We start from the raw sequence: 20,396 nt of genomic DNA on the forward strand, positions 1-20,396 counted from the left end.
ATCCAAGATATGCACGTGGGGCGTGGGAGCGACCGTGTGAAGGGTTGTGAAGTAAACTACCCTGCTTCTCCATCAACCATCCTTCTGTTGGTGGTTGGAGAGAGAAAAGGGGAGCCTTTTACTCAACCACCGTGACATCGTTTACCCTGTGTACTCGATTATGGCTGACTGTTGACTTTCTCTCGTTGCATGTGAATCAACAAGGGAGGGAAAGAGATAGAGAGAGAGAGAGAAGAAGAGGGAAGAAACAGGAAAATGGCATAGCTCGATCGAATGGAAAACGCGAAAAAGGGGGGGTTAGTATTATATCGCCGAGGAGGGCGGGGGAGAGGTCGGTGTAATATCCGAGCCAATGTGCGATAATAAGAGTTAGCAAGCGTTGTACAAAGCGATAAATTGTAAAATGGGAAATTATGTAGCAGGGGAGGATGCAAAAAAAAAGTAGGAGAAGGAAAATTGCATTTATCAGCAAAAAAAAAGTTCACTGCACAGATGGTCGATAGAATGAGTTCGCTTGTTTGCCATTAATCATATCTGGGAAGGTTATCATAGGAGATATAAAACCGAATCTGATAAATTAATACTGGAACAAATCGTGTCAAACATTTATGTAGAGATTTAATTCAAATAAAGTTTACATGTAAAATATGTGGATTAAACACATACACAAGCTCTAATTTTAAACGAACAATTTGTTAGTGGAATCACATAAAAATCGCCCACTAACTTGGATGTCCTTGACTGGTTTCCATTTTGGAGGTATCAATCGGACCGAAACTTCCTCCTTTTTGGGGTTAGAAACAGATCAGTACGTTGACGTAAGCCATCAGATGTCGGTGACTTGTGCTAATAAAAACATGCTTAAGGGATAACATTTTATTTTTACAAGGCTATAAAATTTAGCGTTCTATTTTCTTAGCTTTGGAAAGATTTTTAGAAAAAGGGGAAAATAAACTTTTGATCTTGAATGTCCAAATAGGATGCTTCTAGAATTAAATTTTTTTTTGTGAACCATAATTATTCAAATTTGCTAAGTATAATAGACAAATAGAACTTCATGTCTCAAAAATCCTCGAAGACTTCCTTAATGACTGAGATAAGCTTTCGGCAAGGGAACTCATTTTATTGAGCTCTAATTTTGAATCACTCAAACCCTGTACTTGGCAGAGTTTATAGAGACTTTAATTCATTCGTCTCTTTTTTTCTTCTGAGAGATTGTTGATTAACTTATGAACAGAATATTAAAACAGAATATTAATTTACGATAAAAATTGCATTAAGTTAAATAGAGTTGATGAGCTCTTCAGCAACAATCATGTGCGTGTGAGATCTCCGAAAGACCTTTTCTAAATTGACCAGTAAATTATACGCTTTCTATTAAAAAAAACTATTTTTTGTTCCAAAAGAATCAAATCAGCTTTCCAATAAACCTCGAGCCAATATTCAAGAGTATGAATTCTATAAGAATATGATGACAATCGGTTATCTTTCAACAGGTGAGGTGAAGTCATAGGTACTCAATGTCTGTCTGTCACGTTGGTTAACTATAAATAATCTGTTTTATTTAGTAATTGTATTAATTTAAATGATGTTTCTAACCCAATCAAACTCGTAACTATAATCTCGCCGGTCTGAAAGCAACTTTGCAAACAACGGAAACTTTACAATAGACAAAAACAAATTCCACATCAATCCTCACGTGGCAACATGCTTGATCTTTGGCCACAATCGCACCAGCTTAATCGGTCACAACACAAGCTCACAACACTACAACTATGAACGGGTACACGACCGGGAAGTACGATGTAAACAAAAATCCAACCCAACCTCAAACTGCCCCATGCCCTGTAACGCGGTGTATATTTAATCAGTCGATGTGTGCTTATTGCATAATATGATTGTTTTATTTTTTCTTCGCATTTGCCTCGCTTTGCTCACTGTTTTGCTGTCGCCCTTGTCACCCTGGTTGGTGGCAGCGAAGGATTGAAGAATGCTTCTTTCCGGGCAACAACGGGAACGGACGGAAAACTACCGGGAAGGCTTACTGCAGCAAATACTAATGGATGGACCGACCGGGTGGCTTATCTGTTGGCTGGCACGGCTACGTTATCGACAGCACGAGGTGGTCCGTCGGTAGCTTGGGATGATAATTGTTATTTAATATTGAAAAATCGAACGTCGGTGACGCAGTGGGCACGCTAATGACCGATAAACGATTGCGCATACTTGCATACATTTGCACTCTTTCTCTGCAGTTGCTAGTGTTGTTTTCTTCTTTGAAGAATATTGCGCAACATTGCTGAGTATTGTTTGCGAAATTGAAGTTGACAAGCATTATTTGAAGCGTTAGCAATCGTAATATGCCTGATCGGAGGCTTTTCTGCTAGAAGAATTAGGTTGAAGCTATCGTTCAATTTACGCTGTAATTCTTGCGAAAGCGAAACAACCCTTGAACGTTGTGTCCTCGTCCACGTCGAGACCTCCGTGAAATTGCAACAGGTGGTATGGACACGATGGTCATCTTGAGTGTAACGGTTTGTTTTGCAAGGGTTGCACTTTGTTAGATAAACATCAAACATACGCAGCGTGTGTTTGTGGAGCTCTGGGGAACTCTGGAAGTAAACAGTCAACTTCTTATACGAAGAATTTCTTAACCTCTCTCCGCTATGGGAGATGTTCCGGTCGGTATGCAAGACGTCAGGGTGAAGGCAATCAGATGAGTCGTTTTAACTCAACGGACCTGTACTGTGCTCCAAGGCAACGGTACTGTCAACAAGTAACGCTATTACGTTACTTGCGCTTTTCTTTGGAATGTAATGTATGCAGCAGCTACCAGGAGCAAGAGTTGCAAGGGTTCTAATTTTCCATTTTCCCCACGCTCGGAACATGTAATCATCCATCAAACACGCCACACACTCGGGTGACACATTCGTGCACACAAATGTGTGAAGGTCATGGCCATCTTCATGGTACGAACAGGAGGTTTTCCGTCACCATGTTTGTTGGGGCACCGCCAACATCATCAGCACCGGGCGATTGTTGCTATTATCATCATCATCATAACCGTAATCATGGTGTCGCACACGGTCCGGTCAGCACAATTTCTCGGCCACAACCGGTTTTGCAACAGCAACAACAACCACCGGTGGCGGCGGCGGCCATGACCGTGGTTGATGGCGTCGAAAGGATTGTTGGCAGGACAGTCGAAAAGAGAGGACGCGAATCGACCATTACCCATGAGAATGGGGCAGTGAAATTGAACCCATGACCGATACACGGACACGGATGTATCTGCAACCGGTAACCAGCGGTCTCAGTGTGCCACGAAGCAAGCGATGCACTGGTGGCATAACGTGCATAGCAGGAAGGAAATTGCAAATGGGGTTAGTGGCATGCAATTGAGCGAAGGAAAAACTGGATAATCTAGGCCATCCGGAGCGTAGCATAAGAGTATTGATTTTTCTTGCGTAGAAACTTAAAAAGAGAAATATTAAATTCAAGTATTCGGTGTGTTGCATCATCTCTCATTATCGCATACCACTTGCCTGAGCGGTCATTCAAAATACCATTCACAAATTCCACAGCTATCTAAGGCCCTGCCATCGTTGAAGGTCGTCCGGACGTTATCGGAGTGTCAGGCATGCTGCAAATAAGCACAAGCCCCACAGACAGAGCTATTGATGTGATCGATTGAAGTGTCAGTCTGGAGGATTGAAATTATGCAATCATCAATTTCCCTTCTTCAGTACGTTACAGTGCGTCTCTACTCAAAATTATCTTAACATTTCTTATTAAAACATATTTTTTTGCGGAACAAAAAATGGAACTATGAACACACAGTTCCAGAGGTAGGATGGAAACCTTAAAAAGGACATTAAGGAGAAAAAAACATGGCAAAAAGTTCGCTCTCGCCAAATCACGTTGAGCACCCTTCTGTTGCCGGTTGCACCGCGGTGACACATTGATGAAGCGGGAAAACTTCTCCAAACCCTCACAAACTCAACAACAGCCGGGGGGGGGGGAAAACAAAGCGAACCAAATAGAAATGTCACCGTTTTTCTCGGATGGCGGTGTTTTCCGTAATCGCTCGACATACCACCGGAAAACGTGACTTTTGCATCGTACCGATGCCGACCAATGCCGACAATATGTCAAACAGTGAGAAAACCTTTCGCCTTCCTTTCGCCGTCCCACAAACCATCCACCAACCATCCGAGCATTACGACAGTGTCCTCTGTGTACGCTGAAGTTGTCAAACAAATCGGTTGGAGCCTGTGTCGGCGTACCGTTGTAAGCACCCCGCAAACCACCTCGTATGATGGAATTGTTAATTAGCAAACCCCCTAAGACTCATGTGTACAAGCATGTGTGGGAATGGTGATGACTTAATGGAATCGGTTGAATCGGCTTCGGTCAAGGATACAAGCGTGTTGGTGCTTTTTTTCTTTCGAAGGACACATCACCATCGGTCGTTGGCTTCAGCGCCAGTCACCGGTGGGCAGGTTGCTCGCTTCGTCACAATCTACAATTCAAAATGCGGAAATACGATCGGCTTTTTTAGCTTGGATGGGGCTTACCGTGGCGTTTGTACGGTTTCGGTCCAGTTTTGGCGTGTGAATGTTGCGTAAGATTCACGCTAGCGGACGTTGGACGGTGAACATAGAAACTGATGAGTTGAACGATCGACAGTAATGGAGCGTTTGTAGACAAGAAGCTAGAATTTAGAGGATGAAGTAAAATAATTAAATGATGTTTATAAATAGGGGGATTAAATGGAAGGACTATGTAAATGCATACCAATTTAACGATATATTCACCTGAGCAGCTGCAAACTGAAGAATCTTTCTGAAGACTATCTTGATCCTTAATTCTGCCTACTTTAAACATCAAAAACATTTTTTTGGTGTAGAACTAATACCTCTATTTTGTATCTCTTTATTGTTCAACTCACTGATCTCACCTAACAGCTCAGTAAAAAAAGGTATCGTAATACTGGTCGTCGGGACACTCATTAATCGAAAGATTCCTTTCCGCAATTCGCTTCTCTGCCTGCTTTACCACATGTCCCAAAAGGTAACTGTGTGGTTTGATCAGCTTCTGGAAGCGTTCCCTTTCCAACCGATAAACTTCACAAACCTCCAATGCTACCACACTCACCGTACGCTGAGCATCTGCGCGAAAGAGTGCGATCGCTCCAAAGTTGGCACCATCGATCAGATGACCCAACTCTACTCCATCGGGCGTATACACCGCAGCGGTACCGATCGCAAGAAAGTACATCGTTTCCGCCGAACTACCTGCCGTAATGATTGCGTCCTGCTCCAGATATATCGCAAACTTCAGCTCATCAGCAATGTCCTGCAGTACATACGCTGGAAGATCTCGGAACACATCACTTCGGACTAGGAACGGTTGAAATGCTATCTCCATCAGTACCGTGCGACGCAGATTGTCTGAGGCTTGCATCCGAATTGGACGTACGTCGAAGTAGTGCATGCGATAGTGGCAAGCGAAATGGCGACTCATCTTCCGGTTGAAAGTGTTCCCGAGACGCATCCTGCGACAGAAAGCATCGATTTCGTTCAGTATCTCATCGTACTGGGTTTCGCTAGCGTCCGCTGTTATGATGGTTCGGATAAGCAGAAGTAGGATGTAGGTGGACCAGATCCAACCACCGAGAAGTAGAAGCGATTGGGTCCATTCGTGCAGGAAGTGATGCGTGACGGAGAGTGAGTGGCCTCCCTGTAAACTTATCTTGAGCGTGATCATCACGGCTCGAAGATATCGGTAGATCACGGACACATTGTGCTCGACATCCGCTACCCGTGCGTTCAAGAAATCTCCACAAATGGAATTTTTTGGTAGACGTTCCTGGATGTATCCTCGAACGTCGCTGATTGGAGGTAAACGGTCCCGGTGAGTTATTGGGTACAGCGCAGAGTCTCGATGCTGATCATGGCTCCAGAGCACATCCACCAGGAAGCTAGCTTCGAACTCATTGTTACCGAGAAGGGACAGTGTCAACATCGGCACAATGTACAGCAGACAGGAAGTCCAGTGCAGCACATATAGCGTGTCCATAATCGGTTCCAGGTAACGAATGTGCTTTTCGGACAAACAAAACAAACTTCGTGCAACGGTTCCGAAGTACCAGTTGATGGATCGGAAGCGCCAGATGCAAAGCAGATACAGGTAGATTACCAGGCATAGGTATGCGGCCTCCGCGTCCTGATAAAAGGCTCGCACCAACTCGTCCAACAGTAGCACGTACGGTACGAACAGCAGCATCCGATTGACCACATTCCACCACCGTAATCGGTAACGTACAATCCGACTTGGTTCCAGTACCACTTCACCCTGGCTAACGTATCCAGTGATCAGCTTGAGGGCAAACTCCATCCCAAGCATCGCACACAGCACACAGTCGAAGAATTGCATCCTCCACAGGATTTTGTACGGAAGATGTGGTGCGAATGCGAACGCGAATGCAAGCGTTATGAGGTGCAGTGTCAACACGAAGTACATCAGCATTTCCCAGCACTTGCGAAAGCTGCTGAACGGGTGCACGATGAAGGGTGGCAGGTCCCGGACGAGTCTCGCATTTTCGGCCGCTATCTTCGATCGACTGCGATAGTAGAGATGTGTTTCAGGATGATCCGGTGAGATGAGCAGGAGCGTTCGGATGTAGCGAAGAAACCGGCCGGCAATCGTTGTGCCGGGAAGGATTGGGGGCAGATGTGTTAGAGAATCGCCCAATCGGAGAACCGCCGGAAGGGAGCAGTGATGTCCTTTGGACGACATCATTCAACAGGGTTTTTGGAAGACTTTGACAGCAGCTTTGATTTTTTTCCATGGCTAGCTGAGATCTAGTTGCTGCGTTTTGCATGGATTCTGACGCAGGTTAATTTTGGTACGATAATTAACACATGAAACGCCTTAAAAAAATCTCTCAACCAGAAGAAAACCTACAACGGACACTTCCCCATACTGACGCGCTCTCGGGGAAAATTTGAACAAAACAAATCTCCTCACTAAAGAGCCCGTAAACTGTGCACACCTGGTACCTGCGCCGCACTTGTGCTAAGGACGTCCTATCGCTGTCACGTTCCGCGCCAAGTGGCACATGTTCCTTTCGGGCTTTCCACCACATTCAGCCATTACGAAAAGCGAACGGGTCCATTGTATGCGCTTGTGTACTTCCGAACTTTGCTGGCGAACTGCACAGGAATATCTACGTCATCAGCTCGTCGTCACGTTACTGTGCCAGGTGAGTGGAAAACTTTTCCACCCGAGCGTACGAGTCCAATGCACACTGGTCGGTTGGGGTTTTGACGAGGTTTTTCCGGTTTGTTCCAGCTTTTCACGAGGCGACAAATTTGTTGTGCAACTGTTTTAGCAAGGCCTGGCGTAACCTTTTGCGACCGTTGTGGCTATTTCAGACCAGGCGCACTGCTGTGCAAATGACAACAAGATGAGATGGATGGGATGTAGTGAAGTTTTACGGTTTGGTTGCTCTTAATATCAGTATCAGTATCGGGAAGTATATTTAGTTTAAAATGGCATGATAATGACACTGGACAATTCCGCCTTCAAAGTCGTTGTTAGACATCCCTAACAGCTGAGATAGAAAGCGCATCTTTTAAAGAATCAAATTGTATAAGTAAATACCGATCGATCGCCATCATATAACCCCTCGAGATCTTTGCTCTCGTGTCGTTCTACCCAACCCAAATCGATTACCAATACGGTCATATGTAAATCTCTTGCCTCTTGGCTCGCGATGTAAATATTTCTCGAAAGCTGCTCAGGTCAATGCCAGTCACGCGAGATCATTTATTCATCGCGTTAATGCTAAAATCCTTCCATCGGAAGGGGAAACGGACAAATCTGTCTAACTGAAGAAAAGCCTAGAGCCGTAGACCTGTACCGTGAGTGTCTGTCATACGGCAAACATTATCACCGCCATACAGAAGATGATGGTCCGGATGATGATGAGCAAGGCGACGCATTGTCGCGGACAGCTGGTCGCGATCGTTACGAAACACAATCGTCAGAGTTTTACGCACTTCTTCAGGGTCGCCACGGCGCGAAACAGCTGAACACGAACGATCGATCGCACGTCGCCCCTTTCGGATCGTGTCGCGGTCCGCGTGAGTCACTGACCGGAAATTGATTAACCGAAACGTTTTGCGAATACTGGAGGCAGAGGTCAGCGTTCGAACGCGGTATGATTATTGATGGACCGTGAACATTACGAGAAAGGCTTCGATGAGGAAGAATGGTGTGAGAATAAATATTTTAAGTTATTCTTATGCTTCAGATGGCTGGGTTTAGTTAATAGAGAAGCTAGTTAAGAAATTGCCAATAAGACGAGCGAAAGCGCCATTATTACGACGCTTTCCTAGTTACCCTGACAACACTAAAAAGAGTCGACAAATACAATCAAGTACTTGAATGGATATCATAGCAACCGAATGTAGGTTGCTTCCTTGTTTATAGTTTTCCGACTTGGAACATCGGAAAACTTCTTCTTGCAATTTACCAAAAATGGGAGAACTCGTAGAATATAGTCCGAAAGAGGATATCGAATCGGGAGACAACATTCACCATCGTTGTCATCCTTTGGTAAGCAAAAATTTTGAATTGGGAATCGTAAAACGTGTACTGATTTCGATTCGTCACGACTTTAGCACATAACCTGGCTGTCTGGGTTCAATCCCCGCGTTCCTTTGCTTAACGTTAGTACAACCCGTGACCGGAAGGAGCTTGTGCTTGCATCAGGAAACACGCTTCTGTTCTACTGCTACGATGGAGAACGGGAAAAAATTATGCCAGTTGTTGGACACGTAAGTCAATAGGTGTTCCTTATGCTTTCAATTCCTTTTCTATATCTCGGTCCCATTTTATGAGTAGAAAAATGTCGTCAACATGATCGGATGTGAGGAAACTGGACGTTTTGTTGTGAGTTCCGACTGTTCGTACGCCATCAACGTTTGGGACCGACAAGTTGGAGGAGACAACAATCTACCTCCGATTGCTATAAGGACCATATTTGAGCCTTTCAAGTCGAAAGGTGAAATTGGGGCCATTTCGTTGAGCCGTGATGGGAAGTTTTTGCTAGCAGGTGGTGGAATACCTACCGAGCAGGGAAGTCAACTGAAGCTGTGGTCTTGGACGGTTGGAAACGATTTCCCGGATGGTATGACTATTTCTGCATCGCTGAAGAATTGTACTACCTTGCTTGGTTCTATATTACAGGTACCATCACACTCCCAACACGGCTAGGACGCATCAAAAACATTCATTTCTGTCCGGATCGTGGCTGTCGCAATCAGTTTGTCGTAACACTAGAGAGTGGAGTAGCATTCGGTGCATGGGACAGTAAGGAGCAGAAACTAACCATTCAGGTCCCAAAGAGGCATGGTTTCCAAGATTACAACGATACCGTGTTTGTGGAGCATACGGATCGAGCCGTATCCGTTACTGGAGCGGGTATGGCCGTGCTCTGGAGCAATGATCGCAAGCTTTCTGACGGAGCCGATGGAAGCGTTTTGCGGAAAGAGTTTCTCAAGTATCTTCACCTGAAGTACGCTTCAATCAACGTGGTGCGGTCGTGTGATGAGAAAATCGTTACCGGTGATGATGATGGGGAGATACGGTTCTACGACAACTCGATGAAAATTTTGTACTGGGTCAAGCAAGAAGATCTGGAACCGATTCGAACTTTATCGTTTGAGCTGGTAAAATCACACCAATGGAAGTCGGCATCAGATCCGGACGAAGAAGATGATCAACCATCAAAAGAGGGTAAGTCTTTGAGGGATAAAATATTCTAGAATTCAATTTGTGGGTCTTTTAGAACCAACCGAGAAGAAGGTAGAATTAAACATAGAGGACATCGCTCCGAAGGACGTCTCCTTTGAGGCACGACCGGTGATCGTGCGCGGATTCGTATCAGCTACCAAGTCGGGCAAGATCTACGACATCGACATTGTGTATAACAAAATCAAGGAACTGTTTCTACAGTCTCCGAGCATCATTACGGCTTTTGCTGTGCATTCTGCGAGGTATTCTTAATCAACTATTCACACGATCGACAAATTCTTCCAAAGTTCCTTCCCTTGTTTCAGATCTGAGCTATGCACCTGCGATGGAAATGGCCGCTTTGTGGTGTACGATTTTCAGACGAAATCGAAGAGATTAGCGCTCGACGTACCGATACAGCGAACTCGGCGGGGACGCATCACCACTCTATCCTATTCACCATGTGGTCAGTATTAGCTCAGTACAATGCGTTTGGGGATTCATCTTTAAAAAAAATCTAATTGCAGGAACATTTTTGGCCGGTGGTGCCGAGAATGGATTCCTTTGGATGGTGGAACCGAACTTGATGATCCTCGCTGGTAGCGGTCCTTTACAGTTTACCAGCGAAAAGCTACGGTCGGTTTTGTTTTCGGAAGACAGCAAGCATATCGTTTGTGTGGTAAGAGGTTGCGCGGTGATCATTGCCTAATATTCTGTTAACTTTGTGCCATTTTCTTTTCCTTTATAAGGATGAAAGCAATACGATCACTCTTGTCGCTCGTGTGAAGGATGATTGGCAGTCAGTAGGGCGATGCGTAAGCCATAGATTAGTAGATTTAGCGTTCCTTGGTGCGGCTGACTTTATCTCCATCGGCGAGGATCGAGTAAGTAGAGTAATTTTTAGCTCTGAGTTTAGCTTTTCCACATCTCCACATAATTCTTACTCCAACTTTTAGTATATGGTACAGTACACGATTAATGCCGATGAGATGGTACAGCTAGAGGCCCTGTCGATTGTGAACAGGAAACGGATTGAGCAGTCCGCATTTCCAACAGCACTTTTAATCCTACCAGGCGGGAACCAGATTTTGGTAGCAAATGATCAGCTTAAGTTCAAAATATTCCATGCCAGAACCTTGGAGATACTGCAAACGTTCTTAGCTCCTTTTCATGATGGTCCAGCACGCTTTCTCCGGGTATGAAGGGAACCTTAAACTATTCAAATATACGACACTAAAGATTTGTATGTACTACTTTAGCATCTTCCTGGAGAGGATTATTTCCTGTTCATCACCAACAGTAACATCTATCTGCATCATCTTCCGATCGATGGGAACCCGTTCAAATATCTTGCTGTTCGAGGACACCCAAAGCGGCTGAAAGGATTGCAAGTTGCCTGGACAGTACGGAGTGCCTTTACGTTTGGGGAAGGCGATCATGCAGTTAGCATGTGGAAGATTAATACTAGGTATTTGAGGCTAGCCCAGAGATTCTGTTGCTCATCTTCTTCTAAATCGATTTCTTCTTTTTACATTCAAGTCCTTTGTTGGATAATATAAGGCATGCAGGAACGGGCCTAGATCCTTTCTGTACGCTTCTTCCGGGTGGTAAGAAAGGGTGCTATGTCCGTGAGATACTGAGCCTGTTCTTCTACAATCAAATATCCCCAAAGAATAGTGATGGCGATGCGGAACTTACGGTGAGCTTAGGTTTCATCTAGCCTTTTTAATCCTAATGTCTGCGCTTCCCTTAATAGCTCCGCGATGCGATGAACATCCAGGACGTACCGAACTACATGCGTAGCATTGGATTCCACATGACTGAGTACGAGGTAAGGATATTTGGATTCGGGTCGATCTGACACAAGAAAAATATAACTGTTTATTTCTCAAGGAACAAAACCTTCGCAAAGAGATGGAACTTACCGGAACATACTTTCTTACGTTTGAGGAGGTGTTGAAGCTTTTCCTGAACCATCGTACCGCCACCGGTGGACCACCGAACACGGAGGATATTAGGACAGCTGTCACGTATATCGGGGCCACTACATCATCCGGTTAGAAGAGCTTGTTTGAAGCTTAATGTAAGGTTTCTTCGTAACATTCTTCATCTTGATTTCGCAGGTGAGAAAGTAGATCTGGTACGGCTCATTACACTTCTAGCTAGTATGGGCGAGCCGATGGATCCGAAGACAACGGAAGCGTACTGTAGAATTCTCTTCCCGTCCGCTTTCGAAACCGATAATCAGGATGATGATGCGGTACCAGAGTGTGGAACTGCTGAAGACTGCACCAACTGTATCAGCATCGACGAGTTCGCTGACAAGCTCTGCTGAATCCCTTTTGTTTTGGATGTAACAATGTCTGTAAGTGTTTGCTGCCATCTAATATTTCGTTTTGTATCAGTTTTATTATCCTTTATTCGATTACAGGTGTGAAAAATTAATACAGTATACATTTGTTTGCTCTTCTTTGCTCGCTAAACATATCCTCTACATATTACAACAAGGAAACCCCCTAAACTATAGCGCACGTTCTAGCAGAGCTCCTAGGAAGAAAAATTAATGTTGAGTATCGCGGGGCGGAGAAGTTAGATAAGGATAACGATCTTCTTACGATCGATGGATCATTTTGCAAATATTGGATCTCATCAGCTATAAACGGAAAGCAAGGAAGAACTAGTGGCACTCGGGCGTTAATGAAATATCATCATTCAGCAGATATCAGGAAACGTTGCCGTGCACTGTCGTCTGTAATGATGATGCTTTGGAATGAAATGGCAAACCTTGGATCTTTTTCCTACAGCTCTCTAAGTGTCCTCCTATAAGGATGGAAGTTGTGCGAAGTTATTTTCGGGTTGGTGACTATATCATGATTATTAGTTGCCATCTTCCTACCCTATACGGTTCTCCATCCTTAAAGCTCTCTATAATCTAGCTCCTATTATATCTAGCGTGAATATTTCTCGGCTGTGTTGGACTGATGTTTCAGGTGCGCACAACAATCCCTATTGTTACCCGAACCGCTCCGAACTCGGCGGCCATACGCCTTATACGTCTCCGGATCGATTCGGGGAAGAAAAAGTGGATCGTATCGCGTCAAAACTGGCCGGATTTAGCTTACTTAGTAAAATCACAAATATTCTTTTCATTTTCACATACTTTAAACTTGATTATTTTCACTGATCTTTAAACGGGTTTGTTGGGTGAATTTTGGTGTTTTTTTCCCTCCATCGACGCATCTATTGTGCCGCTCCTGTTTTGGTCCACCTGGTTCACAAACAGGGGACAATTTCTTATGACTTGTTTCGCTTCGCTTTCGATGCATATCAGGACATTCTATCCGTGTAGGTGTGTGTATATAGAGGTATATGAAAAACAGTAATCCTCAACGTTCTGGAACGCAATAAAGTTCACTTACGTACTACGTTTTATACGCTTCCGGTACCAATCTATCACTTCTTAATTAAACAACGGCTCTCACAAATAAGGATCTGCTATATGATCGATGCAATTGGTTCTTTTTTTCTTGTTCCTAGAGTTTCTTGTTCAACATCAACAACAACAACGGCAAGTTTACAGCCTTTCGTTTCGCTTTTGTTTTGTTTCGTTGTGGAAAAGGCGTCTATAAGCCTTCCCATATCATCTTCTCACACTACGTACACAGCTCCATTCTCATCCTTTCTCCCAAATTCGATAAGGCTACACGCATCAAACAACACTTCGGTCTGTTCGTTCGTTGATTTTCTTCATCACGTCCGGATTTATCATCACATATTGTTCGTTTCCTGATCAACTGAGTTTTCTTCTTCTGCTGTTCATGCTTACAAATCTTCTTTACAATTTCTTCTGTACACACTTGAGCTACATTTTCTGCATTTGGTTTTTGGTATCCGCTCGCTCGCGGTCCCTATTCTCATTAGTTATATTCATTATTTTCCTGCTAAATTTGCCTTGTTTTGTCCTCGGATAAAATTCGAATACAGATATCGAGAATGTTGTATAAATTCAGTATAAAACGATTCGCTTCCTTCTAAACACTTCTTATTCTAACGCATTTTCGATCTGCTTCACTATCATGAGCGTATTTTCTTCTCTGCCTAACTGCCTAAACATTACAACAGTATTGTAGAGCTGTAACATGATGTGAATTTTTAAAAACATAATCGGAACACTTTGCTTTAAAAAGCCACACGATCGTAGTTAGATTACCTGGCCAATGAGGAACGAAACAAATTTTAAACGAGTAATGAACAAAACACGAGACAAGGTCGGTGCCAAAAGTAAAATAAAGAAGCCAATAGAAAGCCGAAACAAAAAGCAAAATTTTAAAATGAAATTTTACACAAAAAGAAAATTAAAAATTTAGTTTTTTTAAACGCAAGACAAAAAGGGAGAAAAACGAATTAAAAATTAATTATTCTAAAAATGAGCAAAAAAACAAGGAAAGTAAAAGCGAATATGCCATAAAAAAGGTAAGTGGTGTTGATTTCGATCACAATTCGGGAATTAGAGCTGCTTCTATCTCGTTTTACTTCTGGACTTGTGCCCCTCTGGACGCGTTGAGTTCAAAAAGGATTACCATTGGGATATCTTTGTGAGGAACAATTTTCCTACAGGCACTAGAATGTAAAAAAAAAAACACATAGCAGGACACACAAGCATTCCGGGCTTCGACTGATGGATCCTAATAATCCTTCGATTTGCTGCTGTCCCGTATGCCTCTTCGCTTCGAGATAAGGTTGGTGGTACGCTTCTTGTGCGAATAGGAACGTAGCTTACGGTCGGAGGTGGCCGCTTCACGGGAAGTTGCTGAGGAACGCGTCTTACGCACGGCCGATGTGGCAGCTGAAGATGAAAGTGTCGTTTGTTGATTAGTTTTTATTTCGAATCATTGAACAAGCGTTTGGAGTTATTTAACATTGATTTGGGTTTCGCACCTGGTGTGAGGGAATGTTGTTCGATTGACTTGAGCAGTTTCGCCTGTTCCTTGATCTTCCTCATCAGGACTTCGTTCTTCTGCCGCTCCAGGCTCAGCTCTAGACAAAGTTGAGCTTTGGTTTTTGAATCAACCGGAGATAGTACCCTGTTGATATAAAGTAAATACGACATTAATTACTGGCAACCCTGAAAAGAAGCTGAAGCTTTAGTGCTCTTACGGATGATTAAAGATCGTTGTAGACGATGGACGCTTCTCCGGGTTTGGGTGCATCATCTGCTTGATGAGATCGTTGAAATCCTTCCCAATGTTTGGCAGATCGGGAAACTGACCACTCCGCAGCTGATGCCATCCGGTACCATTCTTCGGCAGTGGACCACCACCGGCCGCCTCGTACAGTGTGATGCCAAGCGAAAAGATGTCCCCTTTCGGAAGATTATTATAATCTTCCTGCAGTATCTCGTTCGGTAGATAGCGACAATCGCCTTCCTCCACCTGCGGATCGTTGATGGAAGTGACGTGTCCTAGGTCACCGATTTTGTACGTCACCAAATACTCGTTCTCCAGATCATCGTACACATCTTCAAAGCCGTCGTCAGGACATTCGGCTACAACCTGGCCAGCGGAAACGCCATGCATTGCCGATCCGGAACGAAGTGGAGTTTTGGACAGGAAAATGTTGCCTGCCTTCAAATCCATGTGAACTAAATCGTTCGAATGGATATACTTAAGACCTTCGGCAATGTGCAACAATAACGTGCGGAGTTCCGATTCATTCAGACAGCGCTCCTGCAATACCGTCTGCAGACTGCCTCCGTTACAAAACTCGTTCTGGATCAGCATATGATCGTTCTCGGCCCAGGCCGAATAGTATCGGACCACATTCTCGTGCTTTCCAAGCACGGCGTGCGCGTAAACTTCGTTCAGGGCCGTTTTCTCGAACGAACTCCCGGCGACCGGCCGGATGCTCTTCTTGATCGCGTAGACACATCCATCCAACCGGTTAAGACACTGAAACACTTGCCCGAATTCGCCCGTACCGAGCAGTGCCAGCTCGATAAACTCCTTCTTGTACCGGGAGATGTTCGAGTCTTGCAGGGCGAGCCGCTTCGGTGCCTGCCGGAACTCGCCACTTTCATCCTCGACCATATTGAACAGCTTAAGCGTATGGTTTGTGGTGGAATCGTTCGCCTGCCTCAATGCAAACGGCGTCACCGGACCGCCAAACGGGAGCCGACTCTTGTTGGGAAGCCGACTGATGGGAAACATGGCCGGGAAGTGGCTTTTGTGCTTGCTCCCGTCATCGATGCAAGCTTTGGCACTTTCGGAGCCCTCCTGCCGGGTGCGTTTCTTCGTTCGCATAAACATAGCAGGCGGTGTGAAGGGATTCACATTGGCCGGCGGTAGCCCCACGTCGTAACGTCGGTGAAGCGGAATCGGTTTCGGTTTGTCGGTGACGAAAATTGGCATCCCACCGTCCATCGGTTTTGCCAGCACGTCCCCATCGGCGCTGGGCTTATTTGCCCCGGGAAACAGGGTCGTTCCCGGGCCAAACACTTGCCGCCGGAACATTGTGTTGGTTGATTTTTGTAGAATGGTTTTTGGTGTTGCGGGTGTATCGAACAGACGGAGGGCTTGCACCTTCCGATACGGTGGTGATAGGGACGGTTGCTTTTGAGCCGCCGGATCCACTGGATTGCGTTCCGGCGAATTGCCCGAGAACGAAAGCTTCCTTGGCATGACGGTTGCCGAACGGTGAGGTGACGGGTTGCTAAGTTCCGCACTGATGTTCATATCCGGCGACGATTCGATGCCGCTGCTCTCCGTGTGGATTTCCATTGGGAAACGCAAATATACCGGTTTTGTCACTTCCCCTTTACACGGGACACACACAAACGGGGTGCTAAAATCCGAATCCGTAATCGTTCACTCTCTCCTAAAACGTATTCTCAACAACTGCGATGCGAATTCCTGCGCAGGGACAAAACATAGCAGATGACGCGTCGTTAACGCCGTCGCCACCAAAACACCAGCAGCTGGAAGGCAGGTACACGACGCCACGGGATGGTTTACGTTGAAAATCCTTTCTTTTCAGGCTTTTGCGTTGCTTAATAACGTAACAACTGGATGGCACTTGGTTTCGGGATAGGTTTTATAACACTTACAATAGAACAAATGGTATGAATCAACAAACAATGCACAAAATACAAGCAACTAATGAAAAGCCGTTTGTATTTTTGAACAAGGGTAAGGAAAATGGTACGTTTATAGAGGTGTGTTAAGGGATGGAGCATAACGGAACGATTCGAATCCGCTCCGGCGTGGAACGAAGTGTTCCCAAATACCAAATTTGAAAAGCGGTAGATTTAACGGTTTTTGTTTGAATAAAAACAATTTATGTTACGTTATTTGATAGCAATGCCATCATATTTTCATGATTCGTTCGGATTGTTAGAGAAATGAGATAGAGTTTTCTTTGAAATTAAACTATTTGTGTTAGCGTCGTGTAGCATGAGTTAAGGTTGTCGAGAGGGTTTTTTTACTCTCATATATGATGGATAATTATAGGAATTATTGTATATTATTTTTAGTGAGCTGAATTGTTTTAATAAATACACAAATAAGCAGCAAACGCTTTAACTTTCCGCACAGTTTCCTGCAGCATATTTAAATGAAATACCATCACTATCCTGATTTCGCTTGTTCGTAAGGCGAAAATTTGTTTCCGGTGCGGCAAGAAAGTTTTCGGATGTTAATTTTTGTCAAGCAAATTTAAAATTTTGCGAAGATTTGAAATTTCCACATTAAATGGTTGTAAAATAATTCAATAAATTGAAATAATTTTGTACACAACAAATTTTAGCATAATTTCCAACCCTCAAATCATTTAAAATCTGGCTTTTTTGATTGATGAAACAAGCAGATAAAGATAAACAAAAAAGTACCCCAAATATCTACAAGCTCTACAGATATGCAAATCTTTGCCAATATTGCCACGACCTTGAGCACCAAAGATGCGTGCGTGTGCCAAGAGCAAAACAAGAACTTCCACACAAAAAAGGCATCGCAATAACACATCTCGTTGGCACATATCGGTGATCCACTGGCAACAAAGACACGCGGTACCGTGTGGCCTTCAAAGGTAAAACCGCAATCAACGGTTTGGAGCGCGTGCAGACAAACAACACATCAAAAGCGCATAAAGTTTCCAACGTTTCCTGATTATCTCGTCCTCGGCCCGTGGCACAATCGTTCGGGAAGCAACACGGAACCCGGCGGCGAGGATGGGAAAAGTTGTTCATAAATCTACCATACGGTCACATTCGAATGAAAATTCGCATTCGTATGATGGGGCGGGTGGCGTTGGGAGGCGATGCAGATGACACCGATTGGCAACGGTGCAAAAGTCCACCTACGGAAGGAATCGTTTGATAGGAGGATTATTTGCTAGTTTGAGATTTTGAATGAAAACATGATCTTAGAGAATTAAACCATTTATGGGTAAGTAAAATGAGGATCCATCGTCAATAATCTGTAAAAATGAAACGAAATTCTCGCAAAATGCAAATCACAGAATGCAACTGCAACAGAGAACAGAGTCCCGAAATCTACGGCCATCCTGTAGGCAGCATCAGCAGCCATCAGTACCAGTAGTAAAGGTAGTGTAGTGTACACTAGCAAATCATAGTACAAGTAGTAGTAGTAGTAGTAGCAGTAGTAGTAGTACGATGATAAAACCGTGTTCGTACAAAACAGACAAGAACCGCGGCGCCACATTAGTTCTATTTCTATAATATTTTATCTCTTTTCGTCTGGGACTATTTGCCAAAAAAGGAAAAAAAGGCGCGCGCGGTATATTATTTATCATCGTGCCTGTCTGGCGTGCTCGACTGTCGGACGAAGCAACGAAAGGGCCCGCCGATGCATTCGGTGAACTTAGAAGATTGTCTCCTCCACCTCCCAGTACGGATGGGGGCTTGTTTCTTGGTGGGAATTGTATAAACCGCTCTCCCACTTTCCCTTCTCCCGACCATAATGCCACTGCGGTGGAGCTAATAGTGTGTCTGTGAGAGTGAGAATCCTTGCCGGACGATTGGTTGACGTTCGGTTTGGGAGCGCCTGGAAGGACGTTAGGTTTGGGAGTGCCTGTTGAAGCGTGGAAACTGGAACTGGAACACGGCAAACTACTTTGCGCTACCGTTTGCAATTGATATTGATCTTGACGGTTTTTGGTGGCGAAAGGTGGAGTTTGTACTGTGTCTTGCGTCTTCTTCTGCCATCGGAGCATAGGAGGATGCTAGTATTTCGTTTGAATGCAATTCAAACTGGAGCTGGTGTTGTTGAGGACGAAATGAAGAAGCTGTATAAAGGCTCAACTGAACGGATTAGAATTACAATTTATTGAAGGTAACTTTTCAAAACCTTGAAAGCATAATTATTTTATAGGTTCTTTCTTCATTTTGACGATTCTTTCCATTCCTCTCTTATTATTTCAATCTTTTTATAGAGTAATCACAAAATCTTTACATTTGTTGTAAAAGTATCAAAATGCTCCTATAATCTTAGTTAATTTTTAATGGCGTTACAGCCTCAGGCGAAGATTTTCCATTTCACTTATTGTTTCTTAAACGTACTTTTACTAAAACGTAATTTTTACCAATTTATTTTTACCTTTTGTGCAATCTTTCAGTTTTTCGCAGGAGTTGAATAAATAATCTGTAAAATTTCTTTTTGCTTTCCTGATTTATTTTTTGTTTCCTTTTTAATTTTTCTTTCCTTTCCTTTTTATATGATGTCTATATTTTGAAGTATTAGGTGCTATTTCTTTTTTTCCCTTTCTTTACAATTTACATTTTCTATTAATTACAAAATACAATATCTATTCTTTCTCTTATCCATCGTTTCATTTGTGTTTTGTTTTCATTTATTTTTAAAATGTTTTTTTGAAGCTGTTTCTCTAAAGCTCCTCTGTACAGCTTTATTACAAAAGTTCTATCACTTTTCAACTAACTGAACATCGATAGTGTATTAAAATTGGCACAAGAGGAAAGCATCGCTCAAAATCATAGCTAAACATATGGACAACGACCAACCAGTTTCGGATAAATTCATAACCGCTTAACCTCGGAACGAAACCTTTTCCCAAGAGGTTTACTGATATCTTAGGGAAATATGCAACCTAATTTTCACCATATTTCAATCTTGCTTCCTTTTCCCCTCCCTTCTCAACTCCTAACTCCCTTTAACACTGTTTTCGCACCAAAAAACCAATAACTCACCATCGACCTCATAAGATAATCGCATGGACGCGCGCACTGTTGGACACTTAATGGGCGATGACAATTTGGGTTTGCGTCGCTCTGCCTAGTGCCGGTATGTGGCTCTGGTACTCTCGGTTCCTTTCGACATCCTTTTTTTTTGCGAAGGATGCGAAGGGAAAACGAAAAGAAAAACTGGGACGCAACAGAAACAGAGATGAAAAGATTGATTGGAGGCTCGTGGAACGAAACCCCGCTCGACAACTGGTCATGAATGTATAGGGACTACAAAGTGGTTTTGCCCTTTTTTTTCGTTCCATCGAACCCTTGCTTCCGTCCCTTGCACCCTTGCACACAATACAAAACGCGAAAAGGGATAAAGATAACACTTGGGTTG

General features: G+C 43.8%; 3 protein-coding genes across 3 annotated transcripts; 1 reads left to right on the forward strand and 2 right to left on the reverse strand.

Annotated features, from left to right (window-relative positions):
* Nucleotides 1–4,968: 4,968 nt before the first annotated feature.
* LOC126564361 (uncharacterized) lies at nt 4,969–6,801 on the reverse strand. Its single transcript, XM_050221384.1, has one exon. The coding sequence runs from the start codon at nt 6,799–6,801 to the stop codon at nt 4,969–4,971; it is 1,833 nt and encodes a 610-aa protein (XP_050077341.1).
* Nucleotides 6,802–8,547: 1,746 nt separating this feature from the next.
* LOC126564096 (cilia- and flagella-associated protein 251-like) lies at nt 8,548–12,139 on the forward strand. The gene is made up of 14 exons (XM_050221025.1): nt 8,548–8,625; nt 8,691–8,846; nt 8,914–9,199; nt 9,259–9,807; nt 9,860–10,067; nt 10,131–10,270; nt 10,332–10,483; nt 10,554–10,688; nt 10,761–11,000; nt 11,064–11,272; nt 11,344–11,503; nt 11,561–11,635; nt 11,698–11,860; nt 11,928–12,139. Exons 1-14 carry the CDS (start codon nt 8,548–8,550, stop codon nt 12,137–12,139), a joined length of 2,763 nt encoding a protein of 920 aa, XP_050076982.1.
* Nucleotides 12,140–14,489: 2,350 nt separating this feature from the next.
* LOC126564306 (wee1-like protein kinase) lies at nt 14,490–16,580 on the reverse strand. Its single transcript, XM_050221308.1, has 3 exons — nt 14,962–16,580; nt 14,743–14,888; nt 14,490–14,650 (listed from the first exon to the last, which is right to left on the reverse strand). Exons 1-3 carry the CDS (start codon nt 16,578–16,580, stop codon nt 14,490–14,492), a joined length of 1,926 nt encoding a protein of 641 aa, XP_050077265.1.
* Nucleotides 16,581–20,396: the final 3,816 nt, after the last annotated feature.

Source organism: Anopheles maculipalpis, chromosome 3RL (assembly GCF_943734695.1).
Source record: "Anopheles maculipalpis chromosome 3RL, idAnoMacuDA_375_x, whole genome shotgun sequence".
In the NCBI taxonomy this organism is placed as follows: domain Eukaryota; kingdom Metazoa; phylum Arthropoda; class Insecta; order Diptera; family Culicidae; genus Anopheles; species Anopheles maculipalpis.

Coding starts and splice junctions, on each gene's coding strand:
- LOC126564306 (XM_050221308.1), bottom strand. CDS start 16,580: ATGGAAATCCACACGGAGAGCAGCGGCATCGAATCGTCGCCGGATATG. Junction 14,889..14,961: donor ACAACGATCTTTAATCATCC/GTAAGAGCACTA, acceptor TTATATCAACAG/GGTACTATCTCCGGTTGATT. Junction 14,651..14,742: donor ACAACATTCCCTCACACCAG/GTGCGAAACCCA, acceptor TTTCATCTTCAG/CTGCCACATCGGCCGTGCGT.
- LOC126564096 (XM_050221025.1), top strand. CDS start 8,548: ATGGGAGAACTCGTAGAATATAGTCCGAAAGAGGATATCGAATCGGGA. Junction 9,200..9,258: donor TGGAAACGATTTCCCGGATG/GTATGACTATTT, acceptor TCTATATTACAG/GTACCATCACACTCCCAACA. Junction 10,484..10,553: donor GCAAGCATATCGTTTGTGTG/GTAAGAGGTTGC, acceptor TTCCTTTATAAG/GATGAAAGCAATACGATCAC.
- LOC126564361 (XM_050221384.1), bottom strand. CDS start 6,801: ATGTCGTCCAAAGGACATCACTGCTCCCTTCCGGCGGTTCTCCGATTG.